Source organism: Aedes albopictus, chromosome 3, assembly GCF_035046485.1.
Source record: "Aedes albopictus strain Foshan chromosome 3, AalbF5, whole genome shotgun sequence".
Lineage (NCBI taxonomy): Eukaryota > Metazoa > Arthropoda > Insecta > Diptera > Culicidae > Aedes > Aedes albopictus.
In genome coordinates this window covers 166776152-166799035 of record NC_085138.1, presented here as the reverse complement: position 1 = coordinate 166799035, position 22884 = coordinate 166776152, and the positions used below count along the sequence as shown (strand labels likewise).

General features: G+C 38.4%; 2 protein-coding genes across 3 annotated transcripts in view; both read right to left on the bottom strand.

The window, feature by feature from the left end:
• Nucleotides 1–22884, bottom strand: part of LOC109402751 (neuropeptide SIFamide receptor) — a 772929-nt gene that overhangs the window by 110652 nt on the left and 639393 nt on the right. The window lies entirely within an intron of this gene.
• Nucleotides 744–1881, bottom strand: LOC109422546 (A-kinase anchor protein 14). The gene is made up of 3 exons (XM_019697346.3): nt 1738–1881; nt 1452–1561; nt 744–1380 (listed from the first exon to the last, which is right to left on the bottom strand). The coding sequence occupies exons 1-3, from the start codon at nt 1747–1749 to the stop codon at nt 1059–1061; spliced, it is 444 nt and encodes a 147-aa protein (XP_019552891.3). The 5' UTR covers nt 1750–1881; the 3' UTR covers nt 744–1058.

Here is a 22884-nt window from a genome sequence, read left to right as displayed (position 1 = left end):
TGTATGAAGCGTAACACAACGCTAGGCCCCCTCCATCCCCCCATTGAGTTACGTAATATTTGAATGAACCCTTCAACACTCTTGTCTTGCCGGAAGGCCATCGTGCCAGTTCTGTTTAGCGTCGCAACTAACACTGGGATGACAACGCTGATAGCGCTACCAGCATGGATTTAGCAAGGCGTGATGCAGGACGTACTTCCTCAATCTAGCTGAAGTTAGAACGAGGACTAGAATACACACTAGTCTTTATTTTAGATGTTTTGAAGAGCTTCCTAATACCTCATTGTTGTAGTTACTGGGTATTACATTCCTGAGTTTGGTATTGTACAGCTTTTCTTCTGCTCAGGCAAACAACCTTATGTATCAGTTAATCGTTCATGCACGGGTATTTGGTTTTTTTTCCCTTCTCGAGGATACGTGTGATTTGGTTGTCTGGGATCCGGTGTTGGAATTTAGTTCCGACTTAACCATAAAAGGAGGCATATGCAACGACCTCGAAAAAATGTACCTGTTTTGCTTAATCATTCCTTCATGATGAACTTGTTTGGAGATAACAAGCTAGAATATGAAGGTTGTCGTGGGATTCATGAGAGTGTTGATCGTATATATCTCACGGTTGAAGCTGACAGTTTTGAAAACTTCTTGATAATATAGAAAGTCACAAACAGGAAACAAGGAGGATTAACGAAACAGATAAAAAGCGTTAAGGGAAGCCTAAAGGTAAATCAATGAAACACAGAAAGTTAAACTTTTTCAACAATGTTGCGTGTATTTTGAGTTGTCATTCGTTTTTTTTTTTCATTCTTGGCATGTCTTTGATTCGCATTGTTCTACTAGACTCAAACTGTTCTTTACATGGTTTATCTATCTTGAAAAAGGTAAACTGTAGTTACAGAGACTGAGGGTGTTCTTCTATGTACAAATCTATCTTGCAGTTCCTTGTAGTGCGTTCGGATTCCGTATTCTCAGGAGGAGTATTCGTTGCTAGTCTTTGCTTTTCTCAGGTTACAGTGGGATTGTTGGTTATTTGTGGGATATTTGGGGGAGGGGATTGGGATTTAGTGGTGGACGACGACGCTCTTGACGACTGGGACGGAGTGGACAGCGTGGACGGGGTGGACGGAGTGCACAACTGGGGCGGCAACAACGGTCTTGGCCAGGACTGGGGTGTGGTGGACGACTGGGGCGTGGTGAACGGAGTGCACAACTGGGGTGTGGACGGAGTGCACGACCGGGGAAGCGACGACGGTCTTGGCCAGAACTGGAGTGTGGTGGACAACTGGGACGGCCTTGACGACTGGAGCGTGGTGCACGGCAACTACTGGAGTGTGGTGGGCAACGGCAACATGCTTGACGACTGGGGCGTGGTGCACGACGTGCCTGGTGGAGAAAGCGGGAAATTGGACGTTAGAAGTGACTTGAACTTCCGCAACTTCTTTCAGGGTACTTACGAGGACGAGTGGCTAACGGCAACTGGAGCAGCGTGCACAACTGGGGAGGCAACAACGACTCCTGGGGCTGGGGCGGCGACGGCAGCGGCGATCAAGCACGAGAAAACGAACTGTAACGAGGATGCAAATGGTAATCAGTTTCCTGTTTCCTAGATCACACTAACCCAGAGATCATTCAGAGTTTGTAACAGTCCATCGAATATCACTAGCACTTTCAATATCTTCAGGTTCAGAACACTCCGAATATAAAGCCCAATCCCTTTGAAACACCAGAGTTGATACGCACCAGCTTGTACATTTTGGTAGTTTGAGTTGTTTTGTTAACTAGATAACAAAAGTTGACTTAGTTGAGATTGCTTTGCTAAATGCGAGTTGACTGACGATTTGAGGCTAGGCCGGGTAGCTTTTATAGTGAAAAATGGGCATTCACAAGCGCCCGTGATCACACGACTATAAGGAATTAAATCTCTCTCGTTCTCTCGTTAAGGCTCCTCTCGGGGTCGAGCCTCTCCTAGACAAGGGTACCTATCCACCGCACGTATCCATCATCCACGCCAATCTGCTAAACTAGACGCTGGAGGTCCTCGAGAGGTGGTCGGAAAAAAATCTTGACTTGAACCCTGCCCCACGCCAACCCGCCTCATCCACATGTTCCAACGCACGCAAGTGACAAGTATTAGCCGCAGCGAAGAGAAACAGATACCCGACCGAGGTACAATGTAGGTAACCGAACGCGCGCGCGACACTTCGAGCCTCGAGAACGAGAGTGAACGAAACCGTAAATTTTGACCGACGACGACGGCCGGATCAGGTTTCTTCTGTGAGCGAGCTTACGCCGCGCCGCGCCGCGCACCGATAAGTACGTACTACTAGGATGCTGGAAGGCACGGTGCTTAACCCTTGCGATGAGGCGCACGCGCGTTGCTCTGTTATGATTGCGGTTTCATTTATTTCAGTCACAAATGGCTCTCGGTGGAGGACGGATGCGCGCGTTTTGGTGTTTGGTGGCGTATAGTATGACAAGTGATTCTAGTTGTAAGGTAGCCTTCCTTGGAGTATCGCGTTTCCGCTTGGCCTGATTGTTTTAGTGAAATTGTTTCGAATTCGTATTTTTTAAACATTTTATTTTTTTATCATTCCAATTGAATGCCCTACAAAAAACGAATGTTTTTTTAAGCTTTTAGTGATACAAAAGTGAATTGAAAACACATAGATTGAAGATATATAAAATCAAATTGTAGTTTTTGAGCTCCCAGTAATTGGTTAATCCTTAACAAATCAGAGTGTTCATCTTCAAAAATTATGAAAATTATTGATAATTTGAACGAGTTTCAAGAAATCGATCAGGAAACATTTTCTCTTCGTTAAAAATCTCCTAGGGTCTGTGCACTTTTCTTCAGCATACGCTTCCATGTTCATCATATTCCAAAAACAGACGATTTTAGCACCAATCGTCTCAGTTCTTTTCATTATGATGCATGTTTATTGCACAGGGCCCATATAGCCGAGGCGGTAAACGCACGGGTATTCAGCATGACCATGCTGAGGGTGACGGGTTCGATTCCCGGTCGGTACAGGATCTTTTCGTAAAGGAAATTTCCTTGACATCCTTGGGCATAGAGTATCTTCGTGCCTGCCACACGATATACACATGCAAAATGGTCATTGGCAGAGGAAGCTCTCAGTTAATAACTGTGGAAGTGCTCATAGAACACTAAGCTGAGAAGCAGGCATTGTCCCAGTGAGGACGTTACGCCAAGAAGAGGAGAGGAAGAGGAGGCATGTTCATTGTACACTCCTAACAAAAAAATACAAAAATAAATAGAAAACAAAACTAAAAGTGATTATAAGCTTTGTTTTCGATAGGTAAAAATGGGTTGAATCAATCGTTTTTTATGTTCATTATACCATGAATGTTGATTTTTTCCTTTCAATCATTTTTTTTTAAATTTCTTTTTATTCGTGAATTTTAACTTAAGGCGAAACTGGAAGCATTTTCTCATTTTTTCGATTTTTGATTTTTTATTAAATAACGAAGCAATATTTTCGAAATCGGTTTTCGTGTACATGTAGAGTATGGATCAAGGTATCTTCGGATTTTTTTTGAGGTGGAAAATGTTTTCCATTTTTGCAGAAACCATTTTTTGTGAAATTTTGTTCAAAAATGGTTTCTGTAAAAAAGAAAAATATTTTCCACAACAATAAAAAAAAATCAGAAGATACCTTGATCCATACTCTACATGTGCACGAAGACCGATTTTGAAAATATTGCTTCGTTATTTAATAAAGCTATGTTCACTTAGAATCCGGAATCATGTCAGTGGCGCTCTCAATGAACATAATCACCATTCTTTTGCAGCACTCTGATCATACACTAATCCTCTTTAAATGGTGAAAATTTCATCGATTTTCTTGCAACGAGTGAAAAGTTACTTCACATTGAAGACAAGAGGAGGAAAAAAATCTTGCACAAACACGTTGAAAGTTTAGCGTGGTCAGGTACGACAGTCGCGAAAAATGTTAATATCCTCAAAACCATTATGTGTTATGTGCACAGATGTTGTTAACCATGGCATAAGGAAGTGTCCTCGGAAGAAAAAAGCTTGGGTTCATTGATAAATCTGCTTTGAATTTGAAGATTTGGCAAGAAGTTCGAACTCTGGGCATGGTTTTTTCCCAACAAGATGATGAGAACCAATTCATACAAGGATGACAGCCTCAAGAATCGCGTGTTGCTTTTCGAAAACGCACACAAGGGATATGTAGAGATTTTACCTATTTTGATGAGCTGCCATGACAGCCGGAGACGTTCAGTGGTATCGTCACAGATGGGTAGTGTTTATCAACGAAAAAAAAAACACTCAAATTTCGCGTTTTCTCAATTCACTGAATTGCCCCTCATTTCGCAATAAAAAAAAAATTGGCAATTTTTATTCGGAATCCTAGTCAGACTAGTCAAGGCACTCAGGACACTGCATAGATGACCTGATTGTTGAACAAACGTGCGGAAGTTGTTGTTGCTAAAATTTACCACCGTTGTGCAGATTTTTAGAGAGGTCAACACTGAAAAAGTGAGAAAATGTGTGAAAAATAAAAATAAATAATTTCAATGATATTTTTCCATGAAAGTACAATAAATAACCTTTGTTTTGAGGGCTTCACCTTTTATGTTTGTTATTCCATCCCTAAGATACACGTGATTTTGTCATTCCGGATTCTAAATGAACACAGCTTTAAATAAAAATCAGAAAGATCTTACCATATTGATTCTTATTTGGAGCCTTGAGCATTATCCTTTTATCAACGACAATCGATGGTTTTATCCTCGGTAAGATTTTTTTAAGCCGATTCAGATAGAATCAGCATCAGCAACATACTTTACCAATTGCACCTGATTCTAACTCATTCAAAATACCCACAAAATGGTGGCAGCTTTTTCTCATTAACCAAAAATGGCGATTTTAAGTCCTAATACACTTACACTTTCATTATTATTTAGTTTACAGGGATCCGGGGAAAGCAACACAAATTGCGATAGACTTATCTACACCTTGATCTACCCCACAAAATAATACACGGCGCAGGACCACTTTCATACGCGGATTTTTTTCAGCTTGGCATCAAACTGTGGCACTACGAGCCAATTTGCATAGAAAAAAAATCACTGCATACCACTGCCGCACAAATGGAGAGAGATACTTATTATTATTATCCAAACTCTTCTCAAAATCCACAAATCCATCACTTCTTAAATCTTGTACCGACTTTTCGAACCCTCTAAGCAGAATACTCTCTTCGAACGAGTGTAATCAGTTTCGCACCTTTTAATTCCGCCCCATTTTGCTTATCCTTTGACAGATACGCGTATTTCGACTACCACTTTTAATCTTCCTCGCTGATGAAGATTACAAGTGGTAGTCGAAATACGCGTATCTGTCAAAGGATAAGCAAAATGGGGCGGAATTAAAAGGTACGAAACTGATTATTGCCCGTTGTGAAGATTTATAGATTCCGACGCAAATAAATGATTAGGTTCATTTTCAGCGTAGGTGCGTTATTCATGTTTGTTTACAATTCAAAACTATCACCAAATGTGTACCTAACATTACAGCGTAAAATATTCACCAGGACGCGGTCTGGTTTTATATCTGTGGACCCATGCAAGAAAAATCCAAGCAACTTATTTTCGCGCAGGAGTCCAAACAGGTGGAATCTCCGCAATACACTCATTCACTTCGTTTAAATTTTCTTCTCTGCCGGATGGCGTAGCGCCGTCAGAAATTTTCCTCTCAGACCGAAACAGAAATATAGGGTAGCGAACCACTTGGGCAGCGGCCGGTGTTTTGGGTGCTCTTTGCAATAACTCAGTCAATTCCAAACCAATTGACTTGAAATTTTGTACACGGCTAGATACTATACGTATCTCATAGCGTTCCAAAAATTGTGTCAATTGGTTTAGAATTGGCTGAGTTATAGAAGAAAAGTGCCCAAAATAGGACCCCTGCCGAGATGGTTTCACTACCCTACGCGGAAACGAACAAAACGTGGCAACCGGCTGGAAAATGTAGCCGTTCACGCGCGCCGTCTACTGCGATCTTCTAGTCGGTTAGGGATTCTTCTACAAACTCCACGAGGGATTTATTTGTGAGTTCCCCTAGGAGCGGTTCGTCGACAGGCTTTGCTAGAGGGTCAGCCAGGAATCCCATGCCCCAAACTCCAGGTATTTGTATTGAGATTCTTCCAAGACATCCCTCCAAGGATTTACCCGGAAATGCCTGTAATATTTTCTCGTCAGGCATTCCATCTGGCATTCCTATAAGAAACCCACTAGTGATTTATTCCCCTAGTTATATGAACAGGGGTTCCTATAAGAAGTTTTTCATGCACTAATTGAGAAATTGTGCAAGGATTTTTTTCCCAGGGGTTTACTCAAACATTCCATTAGGAATTTTCACAAGGTTTCTTCTGATATGATATTGTTCTACCATCTTTTGTAGCAAGGCAGCTGCCTATAGCACTGGAATAATCTAAAAAGCGATTTGATCAAGATTGTGCTGTTGTTAGTGGTCAGTAATTCTCCTGTATGAAGGGCCAAAAAGGGTTGTGCGGACCCACAAGCAGAGACACTTGCGCGAAGCCCGCGTCAGGGAAAAGAATCTCCTTCCAGAAGAAAGTTTTCACGAACAACTGCAAAATCAAGCCCTCGATTGACAGAATACTCCCAATAGATGGGGTCGAAGAGCCTGCCCTCAATCCACGAAATGTTAACAACAAAGAGGAGACAGTTCCAAGCTCCTGTCCAAATCGTTTCAATCGGGTGCCCTGATGGTCCCTCCCTTTCCCAATATATGATGAGATATGTATATGCAATGTATGTCAGTGTGTGTGTGTGTATGTTTTGTTATACATTTGATTGAAAAACACTCATAATCATGATTAATAAGCATTTATTATCAAAACATTTACCTGATTACTAATGAAATAAAATGTGGATTAGCAACAAAACATTAAAAAAGCACATCAAATCTCGATCCTGGAATGTCTGCTCACCACTGATCGGCCACTTTAGGCATGAAAACATTAACAAGATCAAAATTTGATGTGGTGGTAGATCTTACGCCGCAACGCACCACTCTAAGGTGATCTACCCACGTTACGGGGCAGGAATTTTCACATGGTTTCTTCTAAAGATTTATCCATGAATCAGTAATTCTTTCAGACATTTACTCAAATGTCCTTGTTTGATTTTCCCAAGGGTTTATCGAAAAAAATCTCAAAGCATTTTCCAAAGAATTCTTCAGCCCAGAGCTCCACCAGAGGTTCCTCCTGAAATGCCACTAAAGGTTCCTTCAGAAATTCCTCCAGAAGTTATTCTAGGGATTCCTCTCGAGAATCCTGTGGAAATATCTCTAGAAATTACATTAAACTCCTTACGGGGTTTCTCCAAGAAGCTCACAAGATTTTTCTTCTAGGATTCCTCCTGGAATGCCTCTAGAGATTCATCCCAGAGCTTTTCTAGAGATTGCTACTGGGATTTTTCCGGGAAGTCTTCCAAGGATGAATGGGCACAAACGCAAGTATGTTGTGAATTAGCATCTAAGCCGAAAGAGAGATGGAGTTGTGAAAGAGAAAATGTTCATGGTATGGGCTCGGAGTCAGCTTGGCTTTATATTCCGTAAAATCGTTACCTGTTCTGTGGCTTAGTTGGTTAAAGTGCCACTCTAGCGAATACGGATTCGTGAGTTCAAATCCCACCAGAACGCGATTTTCTTTTCACAAATTAATCAATCGATTTTGACACGAATGCACTTTATAGTGTAAAGTGTCATTAATGAATATATATAAAAATATATATAATATAAATCAATCGATTTGTCAATTAGCAACATTTTGAACCTTCTAATTAATTACAAGTTTATCCAGTATGTTTTAGGCATAGGTACAAGCAAATCTGGTAAATGCCAGTAAAGGCAATATATAACATTGCCTCCAAGGATTCCAATGATGTTCTATTACAGTCTATTACTAACGTCGCTGCTCCCAGTACCATGTATGCGACATAGACAACTGAAGTTCTTCCTCACAAAGAAGATGTTTTTAAAAAGGGTTCACAAACAAGACTAACTTTATTTCCCTTTTCTGAATTTAATGAAACCTACCTAACGCTCCATTATTCCTGTGTCAGCAAATTCCACGATCAGGTGGTAGTCGAAGTCCAAGTCTTCGATGTGCCCTGTCAGCTGGTTAGGTGCAAACGGTCCGTCACCGTCCGTCGTCGGCGGTGGCGCAAGTCGCACGAGTGCTTACGTCAGCACGCCCGTGTAGGTGATGGTCCCGGTCTCAGCTTGCAGGTTACATGTGGCGTCGGCGTCCGAGGGGATTTTTCTTTAACTGACATACGGTGAAAGATGTTGATAAATCAAGCAGAAAGCCAGCAGAGACGAAGCCATTTTGAGTAGTTTAAGTATACAGGGGATGGCCAAAAAATTATTGGGATTGGAAACTTTTTTTTCTCTAGCAAAGAAGTTCAACAAGTTGTAACTTTTCATAAAATGCATTGAAAATTCTTAAATTTTGACTGTTTGTCAACCTATTATATGTGCATCATTGGTACATATTTGAGCTCGATTGATTGATCTTTCGCGAAGCTAGAACCGTACTTGTAAAACACTATTTTTCAGACAACTAATTTTTGAACTGGCATATCTCTGAAACCAGTGAATCGAATTGAACGAAATCAGCAAAACAATAATGCTTCACGAATCTTTCGGTACTTTTTGAACATTGAAAAAAGTTATGATAGATTGGCACTTTTTGTATCTTTCTCGAAAAAATGTGATTTTTTTACATCAATGTCATTACATTTAATTTTGATATCCAAAGATTTTCTACTTCTTTTCTCAAGATATCTTTAATAAGATATATAAGAGCCTATTTAGATTAAAGAAAGAACACATTTCTTAATTTTTGTGGTATTGTAAATTTGACTTGGGGAAAACGTCAAACCGGTATAACTTTATTCGTCGTGAGAAAATATTATGTTTTATTACGTCGCATCAAGTATCAAGATATTGTTGATAAACGATAAGAATTTCATTAAATTCGGTTTGGTTGGAGAGATATAATAGATAAAAAAGAGCGTTTTACTAAAATGGTTCTAGCCTCGCGAAGGAGCTCAAATTTGTACCAAATATGTGCAATAGGTTGAAAAACAGGCAGAATTTGAGATTTTTTGATGCACCCTAACTTGAACTATTGAACTTTTTTGCCAAAGAAAAAAAAAAGCCGTCTATCCCAAACATTTTGGCCATCCCATGTATGTGAAATGCCTATAGAGATATTATCGCTTTCCGACATGCGTTCATGTTATAGCTTTTTAATGCCAAATTTCAAATTTATTTTGAATAAATCGGATTCATTTACGAAAAAAATGATTTGTTTATGGAACATTTGTAATTTTGAGATTTTATTATTTTTAAAAATGCGGTGTTAAATCGGCTAGTAATTTCAAACTACGAAAAGTTCCAGGGTCGATTAGACTAATTGGAAATATGTATTAGATTAATGCATTAATTTAAACCATTTTGTATTAGATTATTACGATTCTTTGCTTTTTTCATATGAGAATATTCTGCAAAGTTCACGATTGCGCAAAGGCAACACCACCAAGCAAGAACGTCTTACCAATGTATCTCACAAAGAGGTAATCTGGCATCAAGCCCCGGCTTCTTCTCTAGGTCTTCAACATTTCATCGCCCGTCCGCAACCGATTATGCACAGGTAATTGGTAAACTTGACTCCGCTGAACTCTATCGGTGTGAGTTCAGCAGACTCATACGCGCGGTGTGACTCTGAGAGCATAACATGATTGCATCCTCCATTAATGCTTTTCCGATTGGCGATTGGAGACGGTACCGTGGATTTTAATTAAGAAGGTGTGAACAACATAATTCTCGTTCCCCCCATATGCCTACCTTCTTGGCTACATCGACGATGACTCAGGGCAATTGGACACTGGCTGGTATTTAATCCAGCGGTGTTGTTTACTCGCTGCTTGCGCTTTGTAGAAGCGTTTGAAACTTTTGACTTATCATTGTCTATAGATTATGGCCAGTGGTTCGATAAATTGAGATCATATGATGTGTTTAGCATGTGGTTCAGATGAAAAAAAAAATGATATGGAATTTCCCGGTTGACGACTAAACAAAAAAAAATCGCTCAATTCGTCGTCAACAGTTGGAAGTATGTGTATGATTACAAGTTTTTTTTGTAATGGAACTGGTTTTCAGAATGGGTTACATAAGTGTATTTTGTTTAATTTGCTTAGTCATGAATCGGGTAAATTTAGATTACACAATAAGCCAGAAAAGCGTTGTCTCGAAAACAAAACAACAAAACATGTGGTAAAAATTCTTTGGGACGTTTAACCAGTCATTTCGATTTATTAATATTAGGGCTCAAGATTAGAGTGGCATAAGTTTATATGAAAAACACCTGGCAAACATTTCGATGGGACTACATACTTCTCATTTCATTCTACACGGTGCTTTGATCCATTAAACTGTTGTTCGCATGTGAAGTTTCAATAATATTTTTGTAGATTTTTCCTGAGGAGTTTTTTTTTCTCTTGAAGCATATAATCGCCTGTAGAATTTTAGCTTTAGATGTGTCAAGCAACTTTGTCGGCGACTGCTAAGTGTTTTAATGCTATAGTAAAAAGGTATAGCCTGAACACCACCAACATTTCAAAAGGGCATAATTGCTTATGAAAATGAATCACTTTCTTTCAAAGCTACGTCCTCCATGGTACGCCCGTTAAGAGCTTGTTCGTAACACAAATTGCGCTTAAATTTCGTGCGCTCAAATGTTTCTGAAACTATGTAACCTTTTTCATTATACAGTTTAAGGCTAGGCCCTAGAATGTGCCGAAAAACTTTGTCGTAGACCACGATGTGATTTGACGCTTGTGAATAATTTCCTTCAGAAATGCTGCTTCGAAAATTTCTCTAAGGAATTTCTTTCTTCGAGTCCGTATGAAGTTGATCATCAATATTAACTTCTTTTCTCGATCAGCCTGGATATAGCTGTGTAGTGTCGGTAGCGATTGTCTCAATTGGCTAAGAATAACACTACGAACCGCCTGTTCCAGTGGTAAGAATCCACCAACAGGTGACCCCTAATTCATGGTGTGATGCGGCTTTATGCTTACCGTGCCTAGGAATGAATGGCTATGGGTGTCTAATAAAAACCAAACCACTAACGGAGCCCGTGAAGTACCAGGGCGCCCTCCACAGTATGTTGCCCTTACTGCGCAAACCAAAGCCTTGGTGCAGTTGACCTTGTGTTTCTCCGAGACAATCAGCTGCCCTTCTTTAGTCCCAAACTTGACGCTAAATAAGGGCGGGATTATGAAGATGTTAATTAGTTTAAATTTTCATCTACACTACCCGTCATAAGTACGGACTCACAAAAAGTATTGCAACAATATTGCATCACCCTGATTCACCTCGATATCTCTAAAATCAGATCACCTACAAAAATGCCGCCTTTAGAAAAGTTGTTGCTTTTGGGCTCCTGAATAACTTTGCTGAAGACGGCATCTTTGTAAGTTCTCAGGTTTTGGAGATACCGAGGTGAGTCAGGGTGATGCAATATTGTTGCAATACTTTTTGTGAGTCCGTATTTATGACGGGTAGTGTATTGTAACGAGCACTCAGCTGAGCTAGCAAGAGAAGTCCATGAAGGTAACTCCTCTCAGGAACATGAGATACGGGAGACGGGGCACAAACGGAGTTTGGATAAGAACGGCAGTATAAAATTGAATGTACGCTTGAAATGTATTAATTCTTCAATTGTGAAATAAAAATCAAATAGAAAAACTTTCCCGATTTCAAACAAAATGTATGCATCACAACGTATGCGTTACAACGTGGGGGCTCAACCGGGATTTTTCCCAAGCCATGAATTTCGATGTGCACCGACGAGATATCGAACAAACAACTACAGTGCGTGCGGCTTCCAACGGTCTCCAACGAATAATTACAGATCGAACAACAATCGACGATGGCATAACAATTATCAAAAACCTTACATGCCTGTTATTCGCGCCCCGAGATTTGATGGTACTATTATTGGTTATCCCGCACCACAGTTCCTGAAAGATTTTGAAACATATATAAGCAGCCTCAGACGAAGCTATTTTGTGCCAAGGTCGTCGTTAATTGATATATTCCGATCGTGTTTGGAGAAAGACGGTGCCATATGGATGTCTACGTTTGGCGGCAAATACCAGAGCTTCGAAGAATTGACCAACGCTTTTCTGCGACGATTTTGGAGTACGACTGTCCAGCGGCATATCCAAGACCAATTCCAATATGGGACATATAAACAACGGGCACAAAGATCGAAAATGTCAAATTACTACTTAGCCATTCTACGACGAATGATCCACGTTACACATCCACCAACAGATTCATATTTCATAGAAACGATTGGCTATCATTTCCCTTTCCATATCCAGCAGAAGATCAATAAAATGCGCTCCACCGAAGAAGTATATTTGTATCTGCTAGAAGAGGATCGTATGCGGAATTATTGTATGCAGCTTTATCTGCAGCGATGTGAACGTTTGGCAGAGAATTCAGAGTATCTGGCAAATGAAGATAATCAAGAAGAGAGCAGTACGAACAACAGTGAGTCTTCGGTAGAACCTACCGCTGGCGAGAACATCACCGATCAGAACAGCGTTGATAGCAGTGGAATGAGTACAACTGCCAAAAGAGTATATCTTCGCAGTTGTAGTGGGGGGAGATGTAACGAGCACTCAGCTGAGCTAGCAAGAGAAGTCCATGAAGGTAACTCCTCTCAAGAACATGAGATACGGGAGACGGGGCACAAACGGAGTTTGGATAAGAACGGCAGTATAAAATTGAATGTACGCTTGAAATGTATTAATTCTTCAATTGTGAAATAAAAATCAAATAGAAAAACTTTCCCGATTTCAAACAAAATGTATGCATCACAACGTATGCGTTACAGTATATGGTTTCGCATTATACGATTTACACAGTGTATTCTGTGTATCCTCGTCTTTGGCGTTTTCCAATCGATATCGATTTGGTTTTATTGTTGCTGTTCTTTGTTGTGCTGTTGTTGCGAAGAGTTTAATCTTACCTAGTTTGGGTAGTGGCTACGGTTAGGATAGCTCAGATCAATCTTCAGCATAAAAGAACAGCAACGATCAATCTTTGCAGACTTATGCAAAATGGTACAGCCCAAGTGGCCTTGGTACAAGAACCTTACTTTCGTAAGGGAAATTTCTATCTAGGAAACCTTGTGAACCCGGTGTTTGCTACTTTCAGTAAACATGAAATGGCAAACTCGCGTGTCATGCCTCGAGCCTGTGTGCTTGTCAACAACGCAATAGTTGCTACACTCATCTCTGAACTAATCACCAGAGATGTACGTGCTATCACAATTGATGTATCTATTGGAAACCTCAACAGGAAATACGTATATTGTTCGGTTTATTTACCGCATGATGAACCATCCCCTACGGATGCTTTCAAACAAGTCATCGCATACTGTAGGGGAGACTGAGGAGACTTGATCCCTGGGGAGACTTGTTCCCCCCATATTTTCTCGGAATCAAAAACAATTTTCTCCTAGCATATTTTTTCCTAAACAACGTCTGGACAGACGACAATGATTTGGCTACAATTGATTTTAATTGTGTATTGCATTATTTTTTTAATGGCTGATGGTTTGTTTTTAGTCCTTCAGAAATCTTTTAGGCGATTCCGAGAAATCTCAATAACTTTGTGGAAATTGAATCAAATCGTGTCAAAATTTCACAACACATAGTATAAATAAAATACTTTCAAACGTACTTATTCAAATAAGGCTGTTATATAAATATTTTAATTAATGTAGCTTAGTGTAACAACAGTGACATGGGGAGACTTGATCCCTCGAGGATTACACACATATTATACATGTGAAAAATAAAATTCTATTTGGAAGCCTCTATTTACTCGGAATTCTAGTATATTCAATGATAAAATGTGTCAGATAATTATTATTTTATTACACACCATTAAAAGGGGGATCAAGTCTCCCCATTTTCAAAATACGGCATATCCTAAACAATTTAAGGAAATCTTATAATTTCAAATACACTGTATTCATGAAAAATGCAAGGAAACTTGAAAAGAAAATGAATTGGAAGCTTATGGAGTTATTTTCCCTTTAAATTAACCATGTGCTCAAAGGGGGATCAATTGTGACTCATTTTTGAAAAATGCATCATAAGACATGCCTCCATAAAAACACAGTTCTGAAAACTTTAACAATAATTTAACACTTAAACTACTGAGGGGGTGAAAACTCCCGCGAACTACCAAGAAGGGTCCAAAAAAAGTCGGAAGTCCAACTTTGACAAGGCATTTCTCGGCCGTTTTTCAACCGTTTTAAAACTTTTTTTGCGATGGAACCGGACAGGTTTCAAGAACAGCGTTCATCTTAAAGATTTCAAAATAGATGCGTCTACCCAAAGTTATTAAGCAAAAGGCACTTCCTACTTTTTTTGAGAACGCCCTTTTTTGCACACTTTGATCAATAAAATAAAATTTAAAGCGATGACATATGATTTTTTCGACCCTAAATCATGCGTACAGCCGGAGTGAACATGTTTATGCAAAATAAGTGATTTTTCAGTACACTGATATTTTAAATTACTGAAAAAACTGATAATAGGGTATGTTTCACATAAAATAAGCAATAAATCAAAATTCAAAGCGATGACATATAGTTTTTTTTGGTCTTAAATTGCTCGAAGGATTGTACTGGACATATCTGATTAAAAATAACAATGTTTTAATTACACTCTTATTTTGTTTTACCCGAAGAACTATGAAAATTCCATATTTTTTACAAAAAGTAGTCAACAAAACTAAAATTAAAACGATAACTTGTAGTTTTTTAGTCTTGAATTGATTTTGATTTTGATTTCCTCAAAAATCATCGAAAATACCACATTTCTCACACAAGGTGATTAACAAATAAAAATGGCTTACAATGCATTGCAGTTTTTTGCCTTGAAATTATCCGTGAAAGAGTTCAGGACATATTTGATGAACAATAATCACGTTTTATAACACTCTTAATTTATTTTACTCAAAAACTTACAAAAATACCATAATTTTCATACAAAATAGTCAATAAACCAAAATTTAAAGCCATAACATGTAGTTTTTGGCTCTAAATTTCCAATAGAATGTACTGGACATGATTTTGATAAGATTTGAAGTTAACATTACACTAATATTTTGTTTTATCAAAAAATGTACAAAAACATCTCATTTTTACACAAAAAAGTCAATAAGTTAAATTTTAAATCAATGATATGTAGTTTTAATACTTTGAATTTATCGTAGTAATTGAGTGGGTTTAATTGAACCATACTAGTGATGTTATATTACACTCACAATTTATTTCGCTCGAAATACTAGAAAAATACCACATTTTTCACACAAAGTAGTCAACAAATAAAAATTGAATTCAATGCATGTGTTTTTTTTTTGCTTTTAAATTATTCGTGAAAGAATACTGGACGTACCTATTTGTTAAACAATAGTGAAGTTTTCATGACACTCTTAATATATTTTACAAGAAATTAAAGCAATAACATAAAGTTGATTGGCTTTTAATTTTCCGTTAGAATGTACAGGCATGCATTTGATAAAATTTAGATGTTAACATTACACTCACATTTTATTCAACTAAAAAAACACGAATGTGCCCAAAAAAATGTTCACACAAAATAGCCAATAATCCAGTTCTAGGTTATATATTATTTGGAAAAAATACAAAGGAAACCGGAAATCCTCGGGGAATTTTATTTAACAGGGAAATCTTTTCGAAAAGTTCGAAAGGGTTCGAAAAGTCGGTACAAAAGGGAAATCTTTTTTTAATTTGTGAATTTTAGCAATGCTAACTCTGCGCTGTTATGAGATTTGCTTTCTTCGCGTCCGTTAAAAGCACAGATATTTGGGGCTAATCACTGACTATATTTCAAGATTGACGTAGTTTCTCTCAGGCCTAGGGGTCACGGGTGTTACTGGAAGATCCAAAGAATATGATTGGCTAAGTTTAGGCACAATTAAGAATATACAGAAACAAGCTCACCAAATTATACGAGTTCCAGTACTCTTGAGACGAAATTGTTGACATCCATCTGCGTCTCCTGAACATGAAGTAGCAATCACCAAAAAATACACGGAAATCCCGTACAAATGAAAAAAAAGTTACGAACTTTACTGGTATGAATAAAACAAGTTTTCCAAAGTAAAGGTTAGGTTATGTGTTTTTAGTTGAGAGATTTTCAGCTCTAGGCCGTCCCATCTGTTACTTTTCAATAGTTTGTTTAGTGTTTATTTCCTACTGCTTTGTAGTAGGAAGTGTCAAACAAATATTTTCCCGTAATGCTGAAGGTTCTTACTGGAAGCGTGTCGTTCCGTGAAGAAGTTGAAGACTCTTCTAGAAGATTATTCGAAAAACAAGCAGCTATTTCCGGTATGCTGTCGATTTTGAAACGATGCTGCAAATTCCATGTATGTACAAGGATGTTTCCAGAATGCAAAATATGTTTTTCCGTTTTTAACTGTTTTGTTAAGTGTGAGTATGACGACAATATCACTATTATTTATTAAAGATATTAAGTGTATTTTTACGAACATTTCAAGACCAAAAAACTATATACTATCGCATTAAATTTTAATTTATATTCCTATAGATATATTATATTTCTGTATTTTTAGTGACATATAATACGAGTAGCATTGAAAGATCACTGTTGTTTATCAAACAAGTCTCTTACTTTAATACGAATAATTTCGTGACATTGAATGCCTCCAATTTTTATTTGTTGACAACTTTGTGAAAAATGCGGTATTTTCCAAGTATTTCGAGTGAAATAAATTATGAGTGTTATAAAAACATCACTAGTATTGTTCAAATAAATCCACTTAACTACCACGATAAATTCAAAGTATTAAAACTACATGTAATTGATTTAAAGTTTGGCTTATTAGCTTTTTTGTTTAAAAATGTGATATTTTCGTACATTTTTTTATAAAACAAAATATTATGTGTGAGAAATGTGGTTTTTTCGATGGTTTTTGGGTAAATCAAAATATGAGTGTAATGAAAACATCACTATTATTCTTCAAGTATGTCCCCCAAACTATTAAGAACAATTGAAGTCTAAAAAACTACAAGTTATCGTTTTAATTTTAGTTTTGTTGACTACTTTTTGTAAAAAAATATGGAATTTTCATAGTTCTTCGGGTAAAACAAAATAAGAGTGTAATTAAAACATTTCTATTTTTAATCAGAAATATCCAGTACAATCCTACGAACAAATTAAGACCAAAAAAATTATATGTCATCGCTTTGAATTTTGATTTATTGCTTATTTTATGTGAAATATAGGGTATTTTAGCAGTTTTTTCAGTAATTTAAAATATCAGTGTACTGAAAAATCACTTATTTTGCATAAACATGTTCACTCCGGCTGTACGCATGATTTGGGGTCGAAAAAAATCATATGTCATCGCTTTAAATTTTATTTTATTGATCAAATTGCACACTTTGAGGGCGTTCTCAAAAAAAAGTAGGAAGTGCCTTTTGCTTAATAACTTTGGGTAGACGCATCTATTTTGAAATCTTTAAGATGGACGCTGTTTTCGAAACCTGTCCGGTTCCACCGCAAAAAAAAGTTTTAAAATCGGTTGAAAAACGGCCGAGAAATGCATTGTCAAAGTTGGACTTCCGACTTTTTTTTGGACCCTTGGTAGTTTAGGAGTTAAAGTCCTTCTGTTGTGAATAAACTTGCAATAGATGTTTACCTGCCATTCTGTGCGAAAAATGGATCTAGTTTGGTGTTTTTTTTCTTAAAGTTACAGTTAAATTGAGAAAAAGGGATCAAGTCTCCGCAGTCTCCCTTACTTTTCAAAAGGCCTTCCGCTAATTGCTGGCAGTGTTGCTAATATTCACCATATCTGGGGCAGCTCAGACATTAACTTGAGAGGCTCCAGTTCGATGGAGTACTTAAGTAGTACAAATCTTGCATTACTTAACATAGGCAACCGCCCAACCTTCATGGTATCTGCTAGAGAGGAAGCGTTAGATATAACGCTTTGCTCTAGCAGAATTAGTCACGAGCTGACCAATTGGCATGTGTCAGATGAAGAATTTTTATCTGACCATCGCTATATCGTTTTCGAACATTACATACTTTGCAAACATTGCGTTTCAGGAATCATCGGTCAACAAACTTGGATCATTTTACTGATCTGGTTGCGGCCAAATTTCATGGATACTCACCATCCATTGACACTCCAAGTGATTTAGATGATGCCGTTGATACTACAACGACCTTCATTATGGAAGCTTTTGAAGAAGCATGCCCTCTACGGTCTGTGAAGATCACAAAAGGAACCCCTTGGTGGAACTCTGATCTGGCGAAACTCAGGAAACAATGTAGAAAGAGTTGGAACAGACGACGTTCGGCTGGTTCGGAGGCTTTCAGGCCGGTTCGCAAGGCCTACAGGAAAGCTCTCCGGTCTGCTGAACGATCAGGCTGGAATAAACCATGGTACGATTGTTTCCAGTTTGAGTGAAGTTAGTCGGTTAAACAAAATTCTTGCGAAATCTAAGGATTTTCGAGTGAATGAACTTTGTTTGCCAAATGGCGATGTGACTTCCTCTGATGAGGAAGTACTGGAATGCTTATTCAGCAAACACTTCCCTAGATGTGTGGATATTACTTCTTCGGATGAACCTGATGTCTTTTCTTGTAGTTATGGTTATTTAGCTTTGGCTCGGAGTATTGTAACTATAGAATAGATTGAGTGGGCTCTTAATAGCTTTGCTCCTTTCAAATCTCCTGGGGCAGATGGGATTTATCCTATTTTGCATCAGAAGGGTTTTGATTATTTCAAACATGTTTTGAAAAACTACTTGTTTGCAGTTTTGCTACTGGGTATATTCCCAAATCCTGGCGGAATATTACTGTAAAGTTTATCCCGAAAGTGGGTCGTGCGTCGTATGAAGAAGCAAATGATTCCAGACCTATCAGTTTGACCTCTTTTCTTCGTAAATGCTTAGAACGCATTGTGGATCATCACATTCATGATGTTCATCTGGCCAACGTGCCTCTTCATGTGAACTAACATGCCTACCAATGAGGTAAGTCAACTGTGACTCTTTTACACAAGGTTGTTTACGATATCGAGAAAGCATTCTAGGCAGAATTCTCTAGAGTAATTTGGATTTTGGAGAATCCCTCGCACAGGTTTTGTGATTTCTCTTAGGGTTCGGAAAAAATCCTTCTCATTCTACGAGAATCCCAGTAGAGTTCTGTTTTCTGTATTCTGGAGCAGTTACTCCCAGAAATCCCTTTCAGGATTCTGGGAGAATCCTTTTTAATAATGAGGGCAAATCACTGACAAGATTATTGGAAGATTCTCTTCAGGTTCTGGTGTGATAGTTTAAAATATTCTAGAGGAATCACTCTTAGAGTTCTGGGACACCCCTTTTCAGGAGTTTAGGAGAGTTCTTTCAAAGATTCTGGGGGAATGTCTTTCAGGACTTCGTGGTAATTTTTCTGTTTTATGTGGGAATACCTCTCAGAATTCCAGAGAATCCTTCTCAGGATGCTGGGGAAGTCCATTCTAGAAGTTTTCTTAATCCTTTCCAGGGAGAATCAGAATTTTGGAAAAATCCCTCTTAGGAACCCCTCCTATGATTCATTTCAGGATTCTGAGGGAATCGCTCGTAGAATTCTGGGGAATACCTTTCGGAATTCTAGAAGAATTATTTTCAGCATTCTAAAGGATTTCACCCAGGATTTTAGGGGATTTCTGGAAGAATACTTAAAAGGATTCTGGAGGAATTCTTATCAGAATTCTGTGAGAGTATATCTCATGTTTCTTTGGCAATTTCGTCCAGTATTTTGAGGGAACCATTCTGAGGATTCTTGAGTAATCCTTTTTGAGGTTCTAAGCAACCCTTTTCAGGATTCTGGGCCATTTATTTTAGGTTTCGTGGGGAATTCATCTTAGAATTCCGTATATATTTTTTATGAGAATCTCTCAGTATTATGAATTTATCTCAAGAATGTGGAAGAATCGCTCTTGGAATTCCTCTCAGGATTCTGGGATAATCCCTCTTAGGATTCTGGAACATTTTGGGAGAATCCCAAGGGAAAGCTTTTCTTAGGATTCTGAGACAATCTAGCACAGGATTCTGGGAGAATTTCTTCTCGGAATCTGAGACAATCCGTCTCATAGATATGGAGTAATCTCTCTCAGGATTCTTAGGAAATCCTTAATAGAATTCAGAGAGAATTCCTACCAAGATACCGGAAGAGTATTGCTACCACCATTTGCATCGAATTATTGTATAGTTTTGTAATATTTTATAATATCGAATGTGAAAACATCGATTCAAAGCATTCGATTAAATCGGTGAATCGATTCTGCTGATCTGATTCGAATCGATTAACAAAAATAGATGTCTCAGCCAGATTTGCCCAATGCTAAACTACACACAAAAAATGATCTCAATCGGATGTAAGGCAGCCGAAAAATCGCGGTTGACGTAAAGTACCACCCATCGTGTATAACGATTTCTGACTGTAGTCTCAAACCATTTTTTGGGACAACCGATAGTGTCATGAAATAGGTTCCGGGTGTCCCGCTGGAAGTGACCAAATGTAACAGTGAATCAAATGTATGCAAACGGCACATAAATTGCGGCTTTTCCGACAATCTAATGAACGGTTAGAATGAAAATAGGCTCAGATCACATTTAAAACTACCGGTAGTGTTCCGGAATCAGGCCCGGTTGTCCCGCCGAAAGCGGCCAAATATAAAGTTAAGCAAACCTATGTATGGGACACATCAAACTGTGACTTTTTTGATAACGCAATGAATGGTTAGTAAGAAGATAGACTCAGACTGGTGTTGCAGAAGAAGCGTTGGGTGCTTCGCCGGGATTTCGAAAGGCTGATATTTCCAGCTCTGCCCTTTCGTTGAACATAAGTGTCATCAATTAGTTTCCCAATTCAATGATGACTTTGATAGAATTATTGCTTTTCATAATTAAGTATCCAGGAACATTTCAACTTGCGTTGACGGAAAGATCATGAGTACATATTCGACGAGAGAAGTACCATCACCATTAGGTGGATTAATCTGGTTTTTGTTTTGTTTTGGAACAGCAACAAACCCAAAAATAAATAGATGTATAGATAGATCGAAAGTGGTAATATGAAAAAAGCTCACCAATCTATTTGCAGACGGATAGATGGGATGATATATAATGATCCAAAATAGGAGTAATGAATATAATAGTAGATCACGTTTGGTTATGATACAATGTCCAATGTTTTTAAAGTATGGCCAGGCATGTGTCTTTCTTTATTAATTCGAAAAATGGGTGTTCAAAAAGTCGATCCATTTCTGTACCTAATGGCGCTTGTTTACTTGTTTCAAACGACTCAAACAAACCGTTCAATTTAAATCACTCGTACGTCTTCCGCACCAGAACCGATTTTGTCAGTTCAATGCACTAGGTACTGTTCCTCCATCCGAACAGCACTTTGCTTTAATTCCCATATCAATAACTTCCATTTGGCTATTATGCTTTCGTGCAACTCATCTCCCGCCTGAAACTGACCAGTCAGCAGCTCCGGCGTTTCAGGGGTCTTCGTACCTACTGTTCGTAGTGCAGACTCACTAGGTCCGTGAGGTTCGTAACGTAGTTGCGGAGCTTCATGGGTCTGAACTGAGGGTATTGTGGCCAGTGATGCCAGATGTTGGAGGAGAAGTTGCCCAGATAAAGTCACAGATCTGGCATCACTGCCAGCGGCATGCAAATTTGATGCCTTTGACTGACTGTGCGGCGCCGGTCGTCGTCAGAACGTGATCGAATTGTGGTTTTGGCTTCGGTTACGGGGCAATTGTCTTTCGGTGCAGAGCGTAATTAGAGCAATTAATAATTCGTACCACAGACAGTGTAGTGATGACTGATGGAGTTGATGGGTTGTCGGTTGGTGATCCCACCACAGACAGCCACAGGCCCGGATGATGCTGATACCCAGAATCTGTGGGCCACGCAAAGCGTGCATGAGCGGGAGGAATCATCAGTAGTTCTAGATATAAATATCGATTGATTTGTTCTACCGACATCAAGTACGGAAAGTGTTGCGAACAGTGCCAGTACCTGGAAATCGATTCCGATCGCCGCTCGTGCAAAGTTTTATAGTTGAAGCTCAACCAACCAAACCAACTCGTCAAAATGTTCAAACTGGTGCGTATTGATTTAGTGCACATAAGTGATTTGATACATAGTTGACAGTGACTCCGAACGGTCGGCGAGTGTCACTGCCAGTGCTGACGGAGAACCACTTTGGAGTGTCTTTTATGTGCTCATAGAATACACACAATGTTGTAGTCAAATTTTATAAATATTTTTAATTTGAAATTGTGGAAATGAATAAATTTAAAAAAGTAGAAAAATGTGGTATCATAATTCTTTGAATGAAAAAAAAAAAAATATATATGTTTATAAAAGCTAAAAAATTTTCATCAAATTTGATAACGTTTTAGAAAAAAATCTAAATTTTTGTAGCAAAAACCGTTGAGTACAGTTAGACTCACGGACTTTGCGGAATAAATTCCTCAACCTCTGAACAAAAATACTCTATCTATACAGTTAAAAACTAGGTACCTTAAGCAACCTTTTCCGAATTCGAGATGGATAACAATATCTAGTCCTTATGGTTTTATGACGGTTCCCAAAAGCGCTTGAGAGCAAATTAGTCATTGAGCTTTTGCATGGGAACTGAAATTACAATGGTATGAATTGA